Source organism: Sinohyriopsis cumingii, chromosome 3 (assembly GCF_028554795.1).
Source record: "Sinohyriopsis cumingii isolate HCF-2022 chromosome 3, ASM2855479v2, whole genome shotgun sequence".
NCBI lineage: Eukaryota > Metazoa > Mollusca > Bivalvia > Unionida > Unionidae > Sinohyriopsis > Sinohyriopsis cumingii.
This window is the reverse complement of record NC_142963.1, coordinates 21546817-21564381: the sequence shown is the minus strand read 5'-3', so window position 1 is coordinate 21564381 and position 17565 is coordinate 21546817. Positions and strand designations below refer to the sequence as shown.

General features: G+C 36.1%; 1 protein-coding gene across 2 annotated transcripts in view; it reads right to left on the bottom strand.

Annotated features, from left to right (window-relative positions):
• LOC149802520 (uncharacterized) overlaps positions 1-17565 on the bottom strand; it is a 176557-nt gene that overhangs the window by 3283 nt on the left and 155709 nt on the right. For both annotated transcript variants that reach the window (XM_089951759.1, XM_089951760.1), the window contains exons 89-96: positions 16729-16797; positions 16004-16110; positions 15110-15251; positions 14411-14545; positions 12120-12223; positions 11591-11683; positions 9889-9994; positions 765-902 (exon numbers count right to left, since the gene is read on the bottom strand). In XM_089951759.1, coding sequence (XP_089807885.1) covers positions 765-902; positions 9889-9994; positions 11591-11683; positions 12120-12223; positions 14411-14545; positions 15110-15251; positions 16004-16110; positions 16729-16797 — 894 coding nt within the window. The remainder of the gene's footprint in view (positions 1-764; positions 903-9888; positions 9995-11590; positions 11684-12119; positions 12224-14410; positions 14546-15109; positions 15252-16003; positions 16111-16728; positions 16798-17565) is intronic.

Below are 17565 nucleotides of genomic sequence, written 5' to 3'. Positions count from 1 at the left end.
GATGGTTTAGAACACCTCCTACTCAGCATGAAATATCAAATTTAAAATGGTAGAATTGCAAATCGACTATGAAATTTCCATATCCAAGGAACACCAAAGCGAACGCTGATATTCAGGAAAACTGAAGCAATATTTTGTTACAACACAAAATCTTCTGGAAACAACCAAATAAGCTGGATGAAAAATACATGAAGGGAATGAAAAGAAAAGAGAACAAGCACAATACATGATTTTTATGACCTTAGCTCTAGCATTAGGCTCACATTTATTTGCAACAGTTTCAGAAACTTGTATTCTCAAGAGTAATGGAAATATGAATTAAAATAATCCCCTTTCTCTCATGTGTACTTCGTGGAGTACACGTAATTTATAAAATGTTTGCGAGTGAATGAGATGAGTGGTGGGTATAACCACCACAGGAAGTAAAAGGAAACATAAGGTTTTAATTAAAAGTATATAAGCAAAGGAAACAAATAATAACGTCGAATATAGAGGATAATAGGATAATTAAAAACAACTAAAAATAACTTAGAAATTATACAAAAATTATCATGGTAACAATACTAGATTTTCTGTTAATTCATAACACACCTCCAGATCAATAATATTACTTAAGATTATCACAGGGTTAATAATTGTGATACTTTTATCTTATATCCTGGTACGTGTGCTTGTGCATGTGTGTTAAAATATATATTATTTGGATTTAACAACAGGTCTGGCTCTATGGTGCCAAAACAAGTTAAGTTTAAAAGAAATATTACCGTTTCAAGAGTCGTTTGTGACACAGTGTAGTACATGATATTGTAATTGTGTTTTTCCTTCTCCAGTGCTTTAAATATTTGGGATATCTGTGTTGTCTCCCTTGGGATGTCCAACTGAACTACATTCTGATGATGGGACTGCAATGGAAAAAAAGATACAATTATTTTGCTTAGAACTGTAGTTTTTGTATTTTTCAGTATAATCACAATTTTGAATTCAAAATCACTGATTTGGTCTCACTGTTAGAATATTGATGAGAAACCATTATATAAATTTGGCAAAAGAGGTATATGTTAATGCATGATTGATTCTTACTAATTTAGTAGAAATAATTACTCTGGACAAGTTATTTCTTTTCCATAAATTATGTTTCTCAAAAAATACTTATCCAGTCTCATTAACACCAGGTATTACTCTCTGCTATATCCAAATCCAGCCCTCCCCGTAAGACAAAAAGCCATCTTTCTGTCTATATATCATATTGTGATAAGGGAACGGTTCAACTATTACAGGGGGCCCTGAGTGGCCGAGTGGTCTAAAGCACTCTCTATTATGGATCACTGCCATCTCACCTCTGTCTGTGTGGGTTCGAGTCTCGAATTCAACTAATGTAGGCATGTGAGAAAGCATGCCAGTAGCTTCTCATGGGTCGGTGGTTCTTTCCGGGGTTTTCCTGGGTTCTTCCTCCACCATTAATACTGGCTGCCATGTATAGCCTATCGTGTGCTGAAAAATGGTGTTAAACCCCACAACAACAACAAAACAAATAACCCTTACTGGTTAACTCCCCTTGTTTCCACTAGGTAGCCACCAATGTACCAGATGTAATGAGTTTAAAGTTGCTTGAAATCTGGAGACTGGTAAGAGTGACTTTTAGTAATGTTAGCAGGTATTTTCATAATATAACTTACAAACTATTTCATTTCTCTTGCAACGCAGCTGGTGCCATGACGTATCAGCTTGTCCTTTCTTTTGGATCCATCAGCTGCGTGGAGAGTGGGGATAAGCTGCAAGGGCAACAGTTGATTCTCCATATCACCCTGCCCAGGCTTGCACCCTGGAGAGGAGGACACTCCAGCTTCGCTCCACAACATTGACACAACACGGGAAGCAGCAGTTTACCAGTTATAAGTCACCGCTCCATTGGCATAGAGCCAGACGCAAGGGGTTGCTTCTAACAGTGGGAGAGACCAACAGGTTTCACTGGACAGCTACTGCCTGCCTCAATCTGGGCAGCCCCCAGCCAATAAGGTGCCATCCTGCCACAGTTCGCCTGCCTTGCTGGGTGCGTAAGGCTTAAGGTACGTTAGTACCTGACAAGCAGACTGCAACTAATGCACTAAGAAAAAACAAAAGAAAACCAATAAGGAAACCTCCAATCCTCAAGCTAGGTACCTGGAATGTCTGGACCATGCTGACTGGACTTTCAGATGATCTCCAGACAATTAGTGATTTTCGAAAGACTTCAGTCATCAAAGACGAACTTGCAAGACTCCAGGTCGACATTGCCTTGCTACAGGAGACACAACTGCCAGATTCCGGGTCCCTCAGAGAAAAGAACAACACATTCTTCTGGCAAGGAAAGAGCGCCGATGAAGCCAGAGAGTTTGGTGTTGGATTTGCTGTCAGGAACACTCTGCTGGGAATGAAAGAACCCTGCCAACAAGGAAATGGAAGACTGCTATCCCTCTGCCTCCACACCACAAATGGGCCTGTCAACCTGATCAGCATTTACGCTCCCAGACTAAGTGCCTCCACAGATACCAAGGATGAGTTTTACGATGAGTTCAACTCACTCACTGACAAAATTCCCAAGGAAGAGAACTTGATTTTGCTGGGTGACTTCAATGCTAGGGTGGGTGCCGACCATGACTCTTGGCCCTCCTGTCTTGGCAAGTTTGGCATTGGGAAGATGAATGAGAATGGGCAGCGTCTTCTAGAAATGTGCTCGTACCACAACCTCAGCATCACCAATTCATTCTTTCAGACAAAGCCACAGCATAAAGTGTCTTGGAGGCATCCCCGGTCTAAACACTGGCACCAGATCATTATAAGATGGTCCGCCATAAATAGTGTGCTTCTTACCCGTACCTTCCACAGTGCTGACTGTGACACAGACTACTCGCTTGTGTGCTGGAAAATGAAGCTTCAGCTGAAGAAGATCCACCGCTCTAGGCAAGAGGGTAAACAACGCATTGATGTGAGCAAAATGAAATATCCAGACAAGGCTGAGGAATTCACCTATGCTCTTTCAAAGATGTTTGATTCAGAAACCCTCCAACAGCAGTGCCAAAGAAAGATGGGATCACATCAGAGAGAACAGCACAGCCACATGGATCTTTGGTAAGAAGCAATCAAAGAACAATGACTGGTTCTGAGGCTAACTCCACTACACTCATGCCAGCCATAGAAGAGCATCGCAGTGCTCACCTGCAATACAAGCGATCCACCTGTCAGAAGACACTACAGGCATACAGGTCTACCAGAAGCAAAGTGCAGAGATTAGCACGGCAGTGTGCCAATGAATACTGGCTTCAGCTCTGTCACAGCATCCAGTCAGCAGCAGATATTGGAAACATCAGAGGTATGTACGATGGCAAAAAGAAAGCAATGGGTCCCACGTAGAAAGTGACAGCACCACTGAAGTCTGCCACAGGCGATACCATCCACAACAAGGGCAAGCAGATTTAGCATTGGGTGGAATACTACTCTGAACTGTACTCCAGAGAGTACCACGTGACCAATGATGCCCTCAACACCACTGAAAACCTCCCTCTCATGGCCAAACTGGATGAGAAACCTACTGTAGCCAAACTAAAGAAGGTCTTAGAGAAACTGTCCTTAGGTAAAGCCCCAGGGAAGGATGGCATCCCAGCAGAAGTCATCAAGTGCGGATGTAGCGTGCTGCTCACACACTTGCATGACCTCCTCTGCCAGTGCTGGGACAAGGGTACAGTGCCTCAGGACATGAGAGACGCCAACATCATAACCTTGTACAAGTACAAGGGCGACAGAAGCAACTGCAACAACTACAGGGGCATATCACTTTTCAGCATTGTGGGTAAAGTTTTCGCATGCGTCATCCTGAACAGACTGCAGACGCTTGCTGACAGAGTGTATCCAGAGTCGCAGTGCGGGTTCTGCGCAGAGAGGTCCACAATCGACATGATCTTCTCCATCAGGCAACTGCAGGAAAAATGCAGAGAACAACACAGACCCCTCTTCCTGGCCTTTATAGACCTCACCAAGGTGTTCGATCTGGTCAACAGAGATGGACTCTTCACAATCCTGCCAAAAATTGGATGCCCTCCAAAGCTGCTAAGCATGATCCAGTCCTTCCACAATGACATGAAAGGCACAGTGCATTACGAAGGCTCAACATCCGACCCCTTTGACATCCGCAGTGGAGTTAAACAGGGCTGCATCCTTGCCCCCTCGCTCTTTGGCATCTTCTTCACAGTCCTGCTCAAGCACACCTTTGGGATGTCCACAGAAGGGATTTACCTGCACATGCGATCAGACGGCAGAATGTTCAACCTGGCACGATTGAAGGCAAAGAGCAAAGTGAGTGAAGTAACCATCAGGGACATGCTCTTTGCAGATGATGCTGCTCTAGCCACCCACACAGAAGCTGAGCTTCAGCACCTGATGGATCGCTTTGCTAAAGCATGCGATGAGTTTGGGTTGACCATAAGCCTAAAGAAAACAAACATGATGGTTCAGGACGCGGATCCCCCAAGCATCATCATCAACAACTATGAACTTGAGGTGGTCAGTCAGTTCATGTACCTCAGCTCTACCATCACCAACAACATCTCACTCGATGCTGAGCTCAACAAGTGGATTGGAAAGGCATCAACAACTCTCTCCAGGTTGTCGCAGAGAGTGTGGAACAACAGCATGCTGACCCTGAACAGTACGATCACTGTGTACCATGCCTGCTTGCTAAGCACTCTCATGTACGCCAATGAAATCTTGACTCTGTACACCTCACAAGAGAAAAGACTGAGCACCTTTCACATGCGATGTCTTCGACACATACTCGGGATCACCTGGAGTGATCAAGTAACAAACAGTGAGGTGCTCAAGCATGCCAAGATTCCCAGTATGGTCACACTCCTCCGCTAATGTCGCATCAGATGGCTGGGGCATGTATGTCAGATGGATGATGGACAGATCCCCAAAGACATTCTTTATTCAAAACTTGCCTCTGGCAAAAGGTCACATCTCCACTTCAAGGATGTCTGCAAGCGCGACATGAAAGCCCTTGACATCGATGTCAACACCTAGACAGATCAAGCTGGTGACATGCTCTGATCACTGGTCTGAAAGCTGGCGAGGACAAGCTATGCTTCTTAGTTGACATCTCTCATGGGCGCAATTCCATCGTCTCTCGAGACTAACGGATGCCAACACACATTTCATTTCTCTGTCAAATGCATTATGTCATCACATTAACATCAGAAAAAGAGATAAGAGATCCCGCACTTGCTTATTGATTTTATTGAATTGTTCTCATGTGAATCCAGCAAAAGTTGCGAGGACATGCCCAGAGCTGATGTTGTCCATTAATGAATGGGGCATGGAACTGTCTGGGCAATTATTGACCCAACGAGATTCAGCTCTCGCTCATTTTTTATGACCATGCCAAATACAGCTGGATACTGCAGTATATAGCAGTATTTATGAACATACTGCAATACGTACCACCATATAATGCAAATATATCAGGGACCAACAACTGAATGTTCTAGGGCAGGGGCCTGACACTTGGTTGTCTAATTTCTGTCTGGAAAATATATCTCTCTGATTTATAGCAAACTAACAGAATATTCAATCTGTGATATTATCTGGAAAAATATTCATTATCTTGAGATAAAAGAAAAGAAAAGATATCAGCTCCAAAGAAAATCACAGCCCTCCACCCGAAAATTAAAAAATCAGTGCATGATAGTAGATGAATTTGCTGTTTGTACATTGACTGTTGTAAATGTTGCAGTCTAAAAGCTGTATGTAAAGTGGGATGATGATAATTGCACTGTAGCTGATAATTTGAAAGACATCATACTGACATCAGACAGCCTATTTATAAAAAGGAGAAGTGTTGATAATAAAGCCTACAATTTTCTAGCTAGGCTGTTGATGGGATAGGCAGGGAAACTTTGAGAGGGATGCCAACATCAGGGGTAGATATTTGTCAGAGAGGGTCAATAAGCATAAAACAATTACTCAACGATGAGAAAATATACAATATTTAACAGACTTGAGAAAATATGTAAAATTCATACAGAAAACAACTGCAGTCCTGAAATCATGGAATGATTAGCAGTCTTACAAAGGAAACCATTTACTTAACATTAACATATCCTAGTAAATAATTAAAATAAGACCAGTGGTTTTGGGTTTTTCTTATTAATCCAGTTTTTTTCTGAAAGTTGGATTTGGACTGAATTTGTTTCACAGTATTTCATTTGACTATCGCTTTGGATATATGACTGTTGTCAAACATATTAATAAAGGATTATAAATTTAATTATATTTGTAATATTCACCATCAATTTGTAATTTAAATAACACACAATACACAGGTTCAATAGACACTTTATTATACATATAAAATAATCTTTGGCACAACGGGTGCAAGTCCCATCACAGCACACTGCACCAGCCCAGCTCTGAATTGTTTGTTCTTTAGGAATGACTCAGGAAAAGAGACTTGTGGGAGTTTGTAGGGTTGTGAAGTGTGTCCGACACCTGTATGTGGAGCCGCAAGGTGCTGATACGAGGTATAAAGGGAACAAATACAATTGTTTGTAAAAAAAAGTGATGTTTCGACCTATTTTTGTCATGAATGATGAAATCCTGCTGTTAATAGCATAAAAATCACATGAGATTCCACAGGAATTTCCATACATTCTTTACTGGTGAAAACTTCTGACGTACCGGTACAGTGAAAGAGTACCATGGTATGTACCATTGCATTTGTAAATCGATGATACCGCTCATTCCTAATGCCAACTGACTCCTATATGTCTGAAACTGAGACTTTATATTCAAAAGCCAGGCCCATGGAATTTGGGGCTTAGGACTTATGGAGTTAAGGGCTTGTATGGAAAGCTGAAGCAACTCATATGCTGCCCCCAAAGAACATAGGAAGAGATCCAATCGAGAGTGAGTGCAAGATTGCCTCATGGTGTGGTTTGAGAGAGGAAGACATTAAGAGTATGTTTCTTGTTTTCAAATCCAGGTTACATGAGACCTTGTTTCTGGTTGAGTAGCCAGTGATCGGGTGCTGATTGCTTGATTGACTAAGGAACTGTATGGTGGTTGGTGACTAACTGTAATGCTGACTGCTTGATTGACCAGTGTAACTGGTATCCAAGTATTCTGGTTATGGAGTGTTTTGTGTAATGCCATTCATGTATTCTTTTAGCCGTGGGCTAATTTTGGGGTTCGTTATACCCAGTGTTTTGGGACTGTAAAGATATTTTGTATGATATTTGTCCCATCATTTCATCATTTTACTATTTGAGTAAAGTACCTCATTTTTCCATTTTTGTGAATACATTTTACTGTATGAGTAAAGTACATCATTTTTACTATTTGAGTAAAACACATCATTCTTTTTGTCATGTGAAATTACTGCGAATCATTAACCTAAATTGTCCTTGTACTGTGTAAGGCCATTTATTTGTATCCACATTTATGTTACACCATTATGTTCATGCAGATTGTACTAACTTTGTCCAATATTTGGATCTTATCCAAGCATGTATTAATCATAATTCCTTTTTTCATTTGAGTCATTCAGTAATAAACATTGTATTTTTGTCACCATCAAAAGTGTTTTTTTATAAAACTGAACCCAACCCAGTTATCTTGTTACAGCCACCCTCAGTGAACTTGATACCAAGAAAGCTACAGGACTTGATCATATTGTTCCATGACTCATTAAGTCTTCTGCCTCTGCTATTGTAGATAGCATAACATTCATAATTAATTTAAGTATTGCAACCTCATCTGTCCCCAAAAATATGGAAATCTGCAAAAGTAACTCCTATTCACAAATCTGGTTCTAAGGATGATGCTGATAACTACCGACTAATCTCAATGCTACCAAACTTGTCAAAATTGATTGAAAAACATGTCGATGACTCATTCATGTCATATTTAACCAAACACTTGCTGTTACACCCTAATCAATCAGGCTTTAGACAGAAACATTCCTGTGAGACTGCCTTGATCTCCCTAAATGATAAATGGCTTCAAGCACTTGACCAAGGTAGAATAATAGGATCTGTATTTGAAGATTTCAGGAAAGCTTTTGACATGGTGGATCATGAAATCCTTTTGAAGAAACTGAAAATCTACCAGTGTGATGAAAGAACAATTAGATGGTTTACTTCTTACTTAAGTGAGAGAACACAACATGTTTACATAAATAATGTTCTGTCTGAACCTGGAACAATTAGATATGGAGTACCACAAGGCTCATTTCTGTGTCCATTACTATTCATTTTATTTATTAATGACCTACCACTTTTACTAAGAGACTCAATATCATCTACAGATTTCTATGCAGATGACACAGCATTGTCTGACATCCAAAACACAAAGTATGAACTCGAAATTTCTTTACAGAATGCCCTAAACAAACTGGAAAACTGGTGCACATGCAATGGCATAGTGGTGAATACTGGTAAAACTAAAATATTACTTATCTCAACATGGCAAAGAAGGACAAATCTTGATAGTGATGAACTATGTCTGACATAGAAGGATACAAATTTGCAAATGGTCTGTCATGATAGACTACTTGGTGTTCTGGTAGATAATAACCTATCATGGACTGAACATATCAAACATATCAGTAAAAAAGGCAATTCAAGTTTATGGCTTCTCAGTAGGATAAGACATTTTCTCCCTGAAAGGCACAGAAAACTATTTTATAACAGTTACATACAACCCTGTTTAGACTACTGTAATACAGTATGGGGTAATTCAAATGATAAAAACATAGCAAAGCTGGCACATCTTCAAAAAAGAGCATTTAGGCTAATATCAATCCAGAAAGAAAGCAAGGAAAATTTAGCTGGTAGGTTAAAAATATTACCTATTAAAGACCAAATCTGTTTGAGAAAAGCCAAATCAATGAACAGGATATCTCATAATAGTGCTCCTGAATATTTACAATCACTATTCTGGAATAGGCTACCTGGTAATACTCCCCACCTGCGATCCATGTCTACCAAACAGTATAAAATTCCCAAATCAAAAAAGGAGTTATTTAAAAAAAGTTTCCAATACTCTGGAACTCTGCTCTGGAATATTATTCCAGTTGAGATTAGAAATGCCCACCATATTTCCTTCTTCCAAACCCAATATATCCAATGCTTCAGAGATTCAGCTAAAATTAATAAATTCCTTTGTATGAGGGCCCCAAGGTAGATTAGTTCTTAGCTAATTGTGTTACCCTCTTTAAATAAGGTCATTGTTATTATTATTATTACCCAGCAGACTCAAAGGAAGTTAACTTGTAATAGTTACTTCCTTTCGTTTATAAGATACATAGATGGTAGGATGTTATTTTGTCTTTCTGGAAGAGCTGGACTCAGAGGTAGCAGAGTGAAATCAATAATGTTAATATGATCGGGAAATGTATTTAATGGGGAGGATAAAGAGCAGATATGATGCAAAGCAGATTTTCCTGAACTGTTGCAAACATTTGGCATTGCCAGAATAACCTTGTGTAGAAAAGAGTAATAGCAAATGTGTTGAATTATTCAATGAGTTCTATGAGTACATTTTAAATAATTTCTGTTATAAAGACTGTTGTGATATAGTTGTTATTTATAAAATAAGTAGAACACGTGTGTGAACAGTCTGACAAATTAATGTAAAATTTGCTGCTCCTATTCCACACAAATTGAGATATGCAAAAAGGTTATCAAGTCATATTACCCCTGGATGTTATTCTTATAAAATGGAAAGCTGGTAGCATTTGCATTTATGTTTCTGCTACCCATTAATATGCATATGATTTAATCAGCAGAAAATAAAAATGTTTTATGCATGTTAAGTCTATACAGATATCATGGGGAATGATTTTTATATATCACTTACCCTTTTCATTGCTCCTGGGAAGTACATATTAATGAACTCATGCAATCTGTCCTGGGATGTTGCAAGGCCAGACATATACAATTTTACTGTATAACCCTCTCCAAACCTTAAAATGGTATATAAGTATTATTAAATATTATTAAATATTAAATGCAAAATTGTACGACAGATAATTATCAACATGACAAAGAATCAAGTGAAATAGGGTGCCATTTAAAACATAATAATATTGTCTATATAGATGAAGGCTTGTTAAGTCAAGGAATATTCCCCATTTAGGCCATCTTAAGAAGAATATGTTACTATATATATATATATATATATATATATATATATATATATATATATATATATATATATATATATATATATATATATATATATATATCTGTATATATAAATACACTTTATGCAAAAGATAATAGTAATTACTAATTTTTTAAAAACTTGGCATTGGCATTATAAATACTAATTTGTATTTCAATCTATTTTGGAAACACTCATAATATCTCTTCTTAAATACTGCAATATTTACTGCAGATCTTCCATGCAGTGGATGCTTGTACGACTGAACTGTTGCAGAATATTGGGAGTTTTAAATTGTTCTGATCTCGGTTTTGATGTATGAATTTTTCTCTGTAACACTGATCTCAAGTGGTAAAGTATTTAATATTGCTTGATCAAATCCTGAATATACTCAAGTGGTAAAGTATTTAATATGGCTTGATCAAATCCTGAATATACTCAAGTGGTAAAGTATTTAATATGGCTTGATCAAATCCTGAATATACTCAAGTGGTAAAGTATTTAGTATGGCTTGATCAAATCCTGAATATACTCAAGTGGTAAAGTATTTAATATGGCTTGATCAAATCCTGAATATACTCAAGTGGTAAAGTATTTAATATTGCTTGATCAAATCCTGAATATACTCTGATGCAGCTCAATATAGACATTTATAATTACAAGCACTTCCTCTTATGAATCAACCATTTCATATATCGTATGCTATTTAAGTTCTGAAAACAATGGTTTCGATAAATGAACAATGGATGCATCTAAAATACTGTATGTTGCCATTTTCTTATGTTTATAAATTATGTAAAGCTGAGATCTGCAAAGTTTCAAGTAATCTTGTTTTGATAACTTCAGTATTAGAACTGATGTATTCAAGGTTTTATCTGTTGCAAACAAATCACTATTTGTGAAGTCATTATTTAATAGAAGACTATTGACTAATTTGTAAGGCCTACAACAAAACATTGAGACACCTCTTAATGAATACAGCGAGTATGTGAGATACAATATTGCCAATGCTTACTTGCTGAGATCTTTGGTTCAAGCAAGAAATATAAAACCTGTAACTATTCAAGTTTCTTTGCAGAATTCCATTATCAACTATAGCGAAGGATTTCTCAAAGCCAACAAAAACAATCCCGGCCTAAGATCCATTACCTATATCTTGTAGCAAAAGATATGTTCATTTCTTTAAGTCTCTCAGGCATGAGTGATATTATCTAAATCCTGATTGTACCTTATGAAGTAATGTACAGTCATCTGTAGGATACATATAAGCATTATATCTAAATCCTGATTGTACCTTATGAAGTAGTGTACAGTCATTTGTAGGATACATATAAGCATTAATCTAAATTAAGTACAATGGTTAAATGGAGTATAACCATAGATACATTTCACTTACTTGTACTTCAATCGTTGGGGACTGCCCATACACTTCAGCTGACCATTAACCATAATGGCAAGCTTACCACAAAGAATGTCACACTCTTCCATGCTGCAAAAGGTATCAACAGGATAGAATGTGGATTTACCAATCACATAATCACTTCTAAGCCCTCCTAATGACAAACACTAAGATGCATTTCAATCTGTGTCTCTACCATTCTTGTAAGGAATGTATATTCTCCTGGAAGTTGGCATGGTATACACACTGTTTAGAACAGTTTTTTTCTTCATGTTGGAAACATAAAATAGATTTAAGCAAGGAAATTTCCTTTAGATGCAATTTTTAATTATGCATAAATTAGAATTTAGTATGCAACGATTAAATTTACTAAAGTGATCAGGCAAAATGAAGGCCCATTTAGCTTAGAGAAATCTGTTGTTACTTGGTTTTGATTTGATTAATTGAAAAATTATATGGCTGAAAGAACTGAATCTAATACTATAGTATTTTCATTAAATATGTATTCTTTCTATTAGTGTAGTACCTGTGAGATGTTAAAATGATAGACTGTCCATTCTGCAAGGCTTCCTGGAGGCAATTCCATGTCAAACGCTTAGATGCTGGATCCATTCCGGTAGTGGGTTCATCCTGAAAATAAAAATAAAACGTCATAATTTTCAAAAGGATAGAACAACTTAGTGCCTCATCACAAATCTTTCCAAAGTTCATTAAAAGTCGAGAAAGAGAAACATTGCTCAAATACAAGACAACAACAACAACTTGACATGAAGAACAATGACATGCCAACAAAGAAGATCATGAAACAGAAGTTCTGAAATCGTATAAACAGATCTCTAAGTAAATACAACGTTCTGACTTTAAAAGTCAGATAGTTATGTTGTTGTTGTTTTGGGCTTAAGGCCATTCTTTACCACATGATAAGCTATACATTGTGGCTAGTTCATTTGGTGGAGGAAAAAACACAGACCCACGCGAAGCTATTTGCAAGCCTTCTCATATACTCATACTGGCCGAGCCAAGACTTGAACCCAAGCAGACAGAGGTGAGATGTCAGTGATCTGTAAAGGCAAGCACCTTAGATCACTTGACACTCTGGGCCTTAGATCACTTGACACACTGGGCCTTAGATCACTTGACACATTGGGCCTTAGATTACTTGACACCCTGGGCCTCAGATCACTTGACACCCTGAACCTTAGATTACTTGACACCCTGGGCCCCATATTGTTAGGTAAAACACACATTAAGTAATATGTATTATTTGTTCTTATTCCATCTTAATGAAGCAAGCAGTACAAACCAAGAAAAACTGATACAGCAACAAAAACATGTTGTACTCTTGGCCTATCATTACGGTAGATGATTAGAATATTGTGTTCCATGTTGCAACCAATTTCTTGACTCTGTTAGGAGCCAGTTTTATATATATATAATTTATACTGTGTACTTGACCATTGTCTGTGATCAAGGGTAGAGTTTTGGACTACCAGACTATTGTCATTTAATGTCAACCTGTGTCTAGAATATTTATATGTGGTAAACAAGATGTTTACTAAAATTTAAGTTCAGTCTCAGACCTTGTTTACAGCATAGTAAATTTAATCATCAGAAATGAACCACATCCATGGCATAGCATTGGAAACATTCTATATGCTTGTACCTTTGATAGAACATTTAGGATTATTTGGAATTTTAATTCACAATTCTCTAAGTTCCTCTTCAATTTTAACTTAGTCATTTAGAGAAAGAAATGTATTTATTTGTGGATTTTACTGAACATGATGGTTCTGCCTCTTTCTGTTATATATAAATATTAAGACCATAGAATCGTAACACCAGGGGAAAGAATTGCATAAAGAACACAGTGTAAATTGAAAATGAGGTTTAACAAAAGACAGGTGAGATAATAGCTGTTTAAATATACGATGACTGTGATAGTTAAGAGAAGGACTGTTAGGAAATGACATAGAATGAGTAGGCAAACATTTCTGAATTACATGCTGAAGATGAGTAAATTTGATTATAGCTAATAAAGGAAGAAATTAAATTCAAGGACAGTCACCAACAGTTTGAAGATTGTCTGAATCCTTGACCTGTTACAAAATGTAGGACACTGCAAATTTCAGCTTAGAAAGTTCAGTAGAGAAGATAGAAATATATTTATATGTTTATAGTTATAACAATAAGTGAGATTATGTCTTATATATACGTAGAAAACATTTATTTTTACTTTATATTTTCAATATACATTTGCTCCATATCATATGAAGTTTAATTGAATTCATCGTCATGATAAGTTGATTAAGATTAAGTATGACTTTGTTGTCATAAAATTAAAAGTCTCTCTCTCTTTCTTCATCATTAAGATATTGTGTCAATATGCCATAGATTATGCCATAGATTATGCCATAGATATTATATTTTGTTTCTTTGTATGAGGAAGACCATTTATTAAGTTGTAAGACTTTGTAATCTGACCCCATTGCACACACTTTTTGAGGCAATAAAATATTATTTTTTTTTACATCTAACAAAATTTTATCACAATATAAAACATGATTAATCAAAACCCCAAAAGGGCACAAACTTATACATACACCTAGATTTAACTCAACATGTTCCAGATGTTATAAGGACTTTGAAATCTTTCACAGCATACATACATAGATACATACATGCATGGATGCATGCATACAAACATACATACATACAATGATACAATGATAAATACATACAACATACATACATACATACATACATATGGTTGTATTAGTAACATCAAAAACTTTTAATAAATGTATACAAATTACTTACGAGCAAAATAACAGGAGGGTCTCCAATTAGAGCAATTGCTAGGGAAACCTTCCTTTTCATTCCACCGCTGCAGGCTTTGATCACTTTGTTACCGATGGGCGTTAGCTGTAGTGATGACATTACTTTCTCTACAGCCTGTCAAATGAAAGAATGGAAAGTGAAGAGAAACTTAGTTTTGAAAATTGCTATGCTTATGACATAAAAATAGGAATATCTCTTTTGTAATAAAATAGATGTTCGCAATATAACTTCTGGTCTATTGGTCAGGAATATACTGGCATACACGTTTCTTATACGTTTTGACAACAAATAGAATTATTTTTTTCTTTGATGCAAAGCATGTGTAGATCAAGGGGAGTGTATCCAATATGAAAATCTCATGTATGGAATTTCCAAAATGTTTAACATGCAGAACTGCAAAAAATGCATTTTTGACTGCATGTACATCTGAAGTATGTCAGCATTCAACATTCAATACTTTCAATACTAAGAACATTTCTATTTTTGTCATCAGAATTAAAGTTACAAGCATGTATCATATTTACTCTTTGTGACCTTGTGCATGGAAAATGGGTTGTAAAATGACTATTCATATATGTATCGTGGTCCCTGCAGGTCCATTGGCAATTAGTACTGACATAATTATTGGTAATTGCTCATCTGAATGGAGTCAAGTAATAGATAAAGTTGTACTAATACCATTTTAATGTGTGGGGCAGATATTCCTTTGAGGGATGCATGGCAGTAAAGCAGTTCTGAGACTGTAAGGAATCTGTCGAGGGCATCAACTTGGGGACAATATCCTATGTTGACACCTATGCTGGAATCACAAGGTCTGATCCTGGAATGAAAATAAGTCAACATTGGAAGAAAATAAAGATATGTCAAAAGTAACAAATTGTATGGCGGTATGAATATTAAATATTTCAAACAACTATGGCAACCCAGGAGCTGACAAATCTTACATTGTCAATCTAGTAACTTGTACGTGTCAGCAGAATGTTTGAAAAACACGTTTCTTATCATTGATTTAAAATCCACCATGCGTGTTCTACCGTCAATGACTAGAGATATGTACCTGAGATTGATTTGTGTGATCTACACTGGATGGATGATATATATATATATATAATTCATGTTGATCTCTGAGTCAGTATAGTCAGTTTTATTTCATATTTGTACCTAAAGATTTTTTGAACATACCATATAAAACATTATATTCTCGCTATTCTATAGATGATTATTTTTAGTGGCTTGAGGTGACATCATTTTCATATAGAAAAATGACTGAAATAAAACATATTCTACAATAAAGCTTGTACTGTGATGTGTTTATGCAAATATCTGTTGTTAGCACAAGAAGGCATGCTCATCAAAATATTAATTATTGCAGATATAAGACACAAGATACCACAACTATCTCTTTTTTTTACTACTCTAGTTTGAGAATAATTTTCTCTGTCATTTTCTGAAAACGATTCTTTTTGTTTGTTAAGAATGACACATGTTCTTTGTTTATGTGTATGATGGACTCAACCCACTGTTTGCTTTATCAGTTCTATATCCAATGAATTATTGAATTATATCTCTTACGTTTTGTATAAGACTTGGGCTATTCCTCCTGATGGGGCGATTTCACCAGTCAATATTCGGAATGTAGTGGTCTTCCCAGCACCATTGAAACCGAGCAATCCAAAGCACTGACATGTAAGATATATTACTGGTATATAGCTAAATATTAACATGATGACATGAATCAAAAAATCTTTGATACTCTAGGCGTAGAGTGGAAGTTTTAAGCAATTATTGAAGATTTAATGATAATCATGATACAACCTCCTATATATATATATATATATATACACATAGAGAGAGAGAGAGAGAGAGAGAGAGTTTTAGCTTGTATAGACTCTACAACTTCCTTGGTACATGCTTCCCTTTCAATAATATATATCTTGTGTTCTCGTGAAAACATACAATTGTTTTTGTTCATTAGTTGTTTAATTTAGAAAATATTATAAGAAAAGACATGGATTCAAACGAAATATTCCAAAATCTTCTAAAATTTTGAATGATGTATGATGAATATTAAATTTATGTAGTCTTTAATTCCCTATCAACAATAAATTGTACACTCTTGTTAACAATGGTCAATATAGGGATATGCATACCTGACCCTTTGGAACACCAAAACTATGACCAATATAGGGATATGCATACCTGACCCTTTGGAACACCAAAACTATGACCAATATAGGGACATGCATACCTGACCCTTTGGAACACCAAAACTATGACCAATATAGGAATATGCATACCTGACCCTTTGGAACACCAAAGCTTATATGATCCACAGCAAAAAACCTGATGTTGTCTCTCTTAAAGACCTATAAAACAAAATTTAGAGACATTAATGTTCCATATTCTCATCGTGTGTCAGGTAGAGGTAAACACAACGATTAAATTATACTCTATTTTGCGATGGACAGTTTTCTGGAATATTTTTTGTCTTTTAATTCTGATAATAATGGTTATGTTTTTTTAACATAAAAAGGGAAGGAATTGTATAGATTACAGGTTACAATTCTTATAATAACTTCATGGAATTAAAATATTTAGTTTGAAATAAATTTATTAGTGTTGTTGTTATATGTAAAATGACTATAGTAAAAAAGATTAGCTAATAGTGGCGATTTACATGATAACTGTATTAATATTTGAGTGATAAAGAAGAGATAAATATATAAATTCCTTTATGACCTTTTATTCATAAAAGAAATATTTGCATATTATGTGATTAGCATTATTAAAATATCCAAATACCTTTATGATGTTGTAAAATGGCATTGCCATTTTAGTAATTCTCTTTATGCTCGTTATATACATAGGAAAAGACTGGAACAAAGGTTTGAATTTTATTTTAAAGTGAATGAGAATTATATAATCCATCTATGAGATAGCATAATTATGGCCGATTGCCACCATAAATGTCATATAGAATATTGACTACTGCCTAGTCGTACTAAATCAAGGATGTAGAAGTTGTTATTTAGGAACAAAAAATGGTAACCTATGTACTTGAGGTATGTTTGTGTCTTTGAGCGTTCTTTATTCATAATATGTTGCTAGTTCTAAATGTCTTTTAATTTCAACCA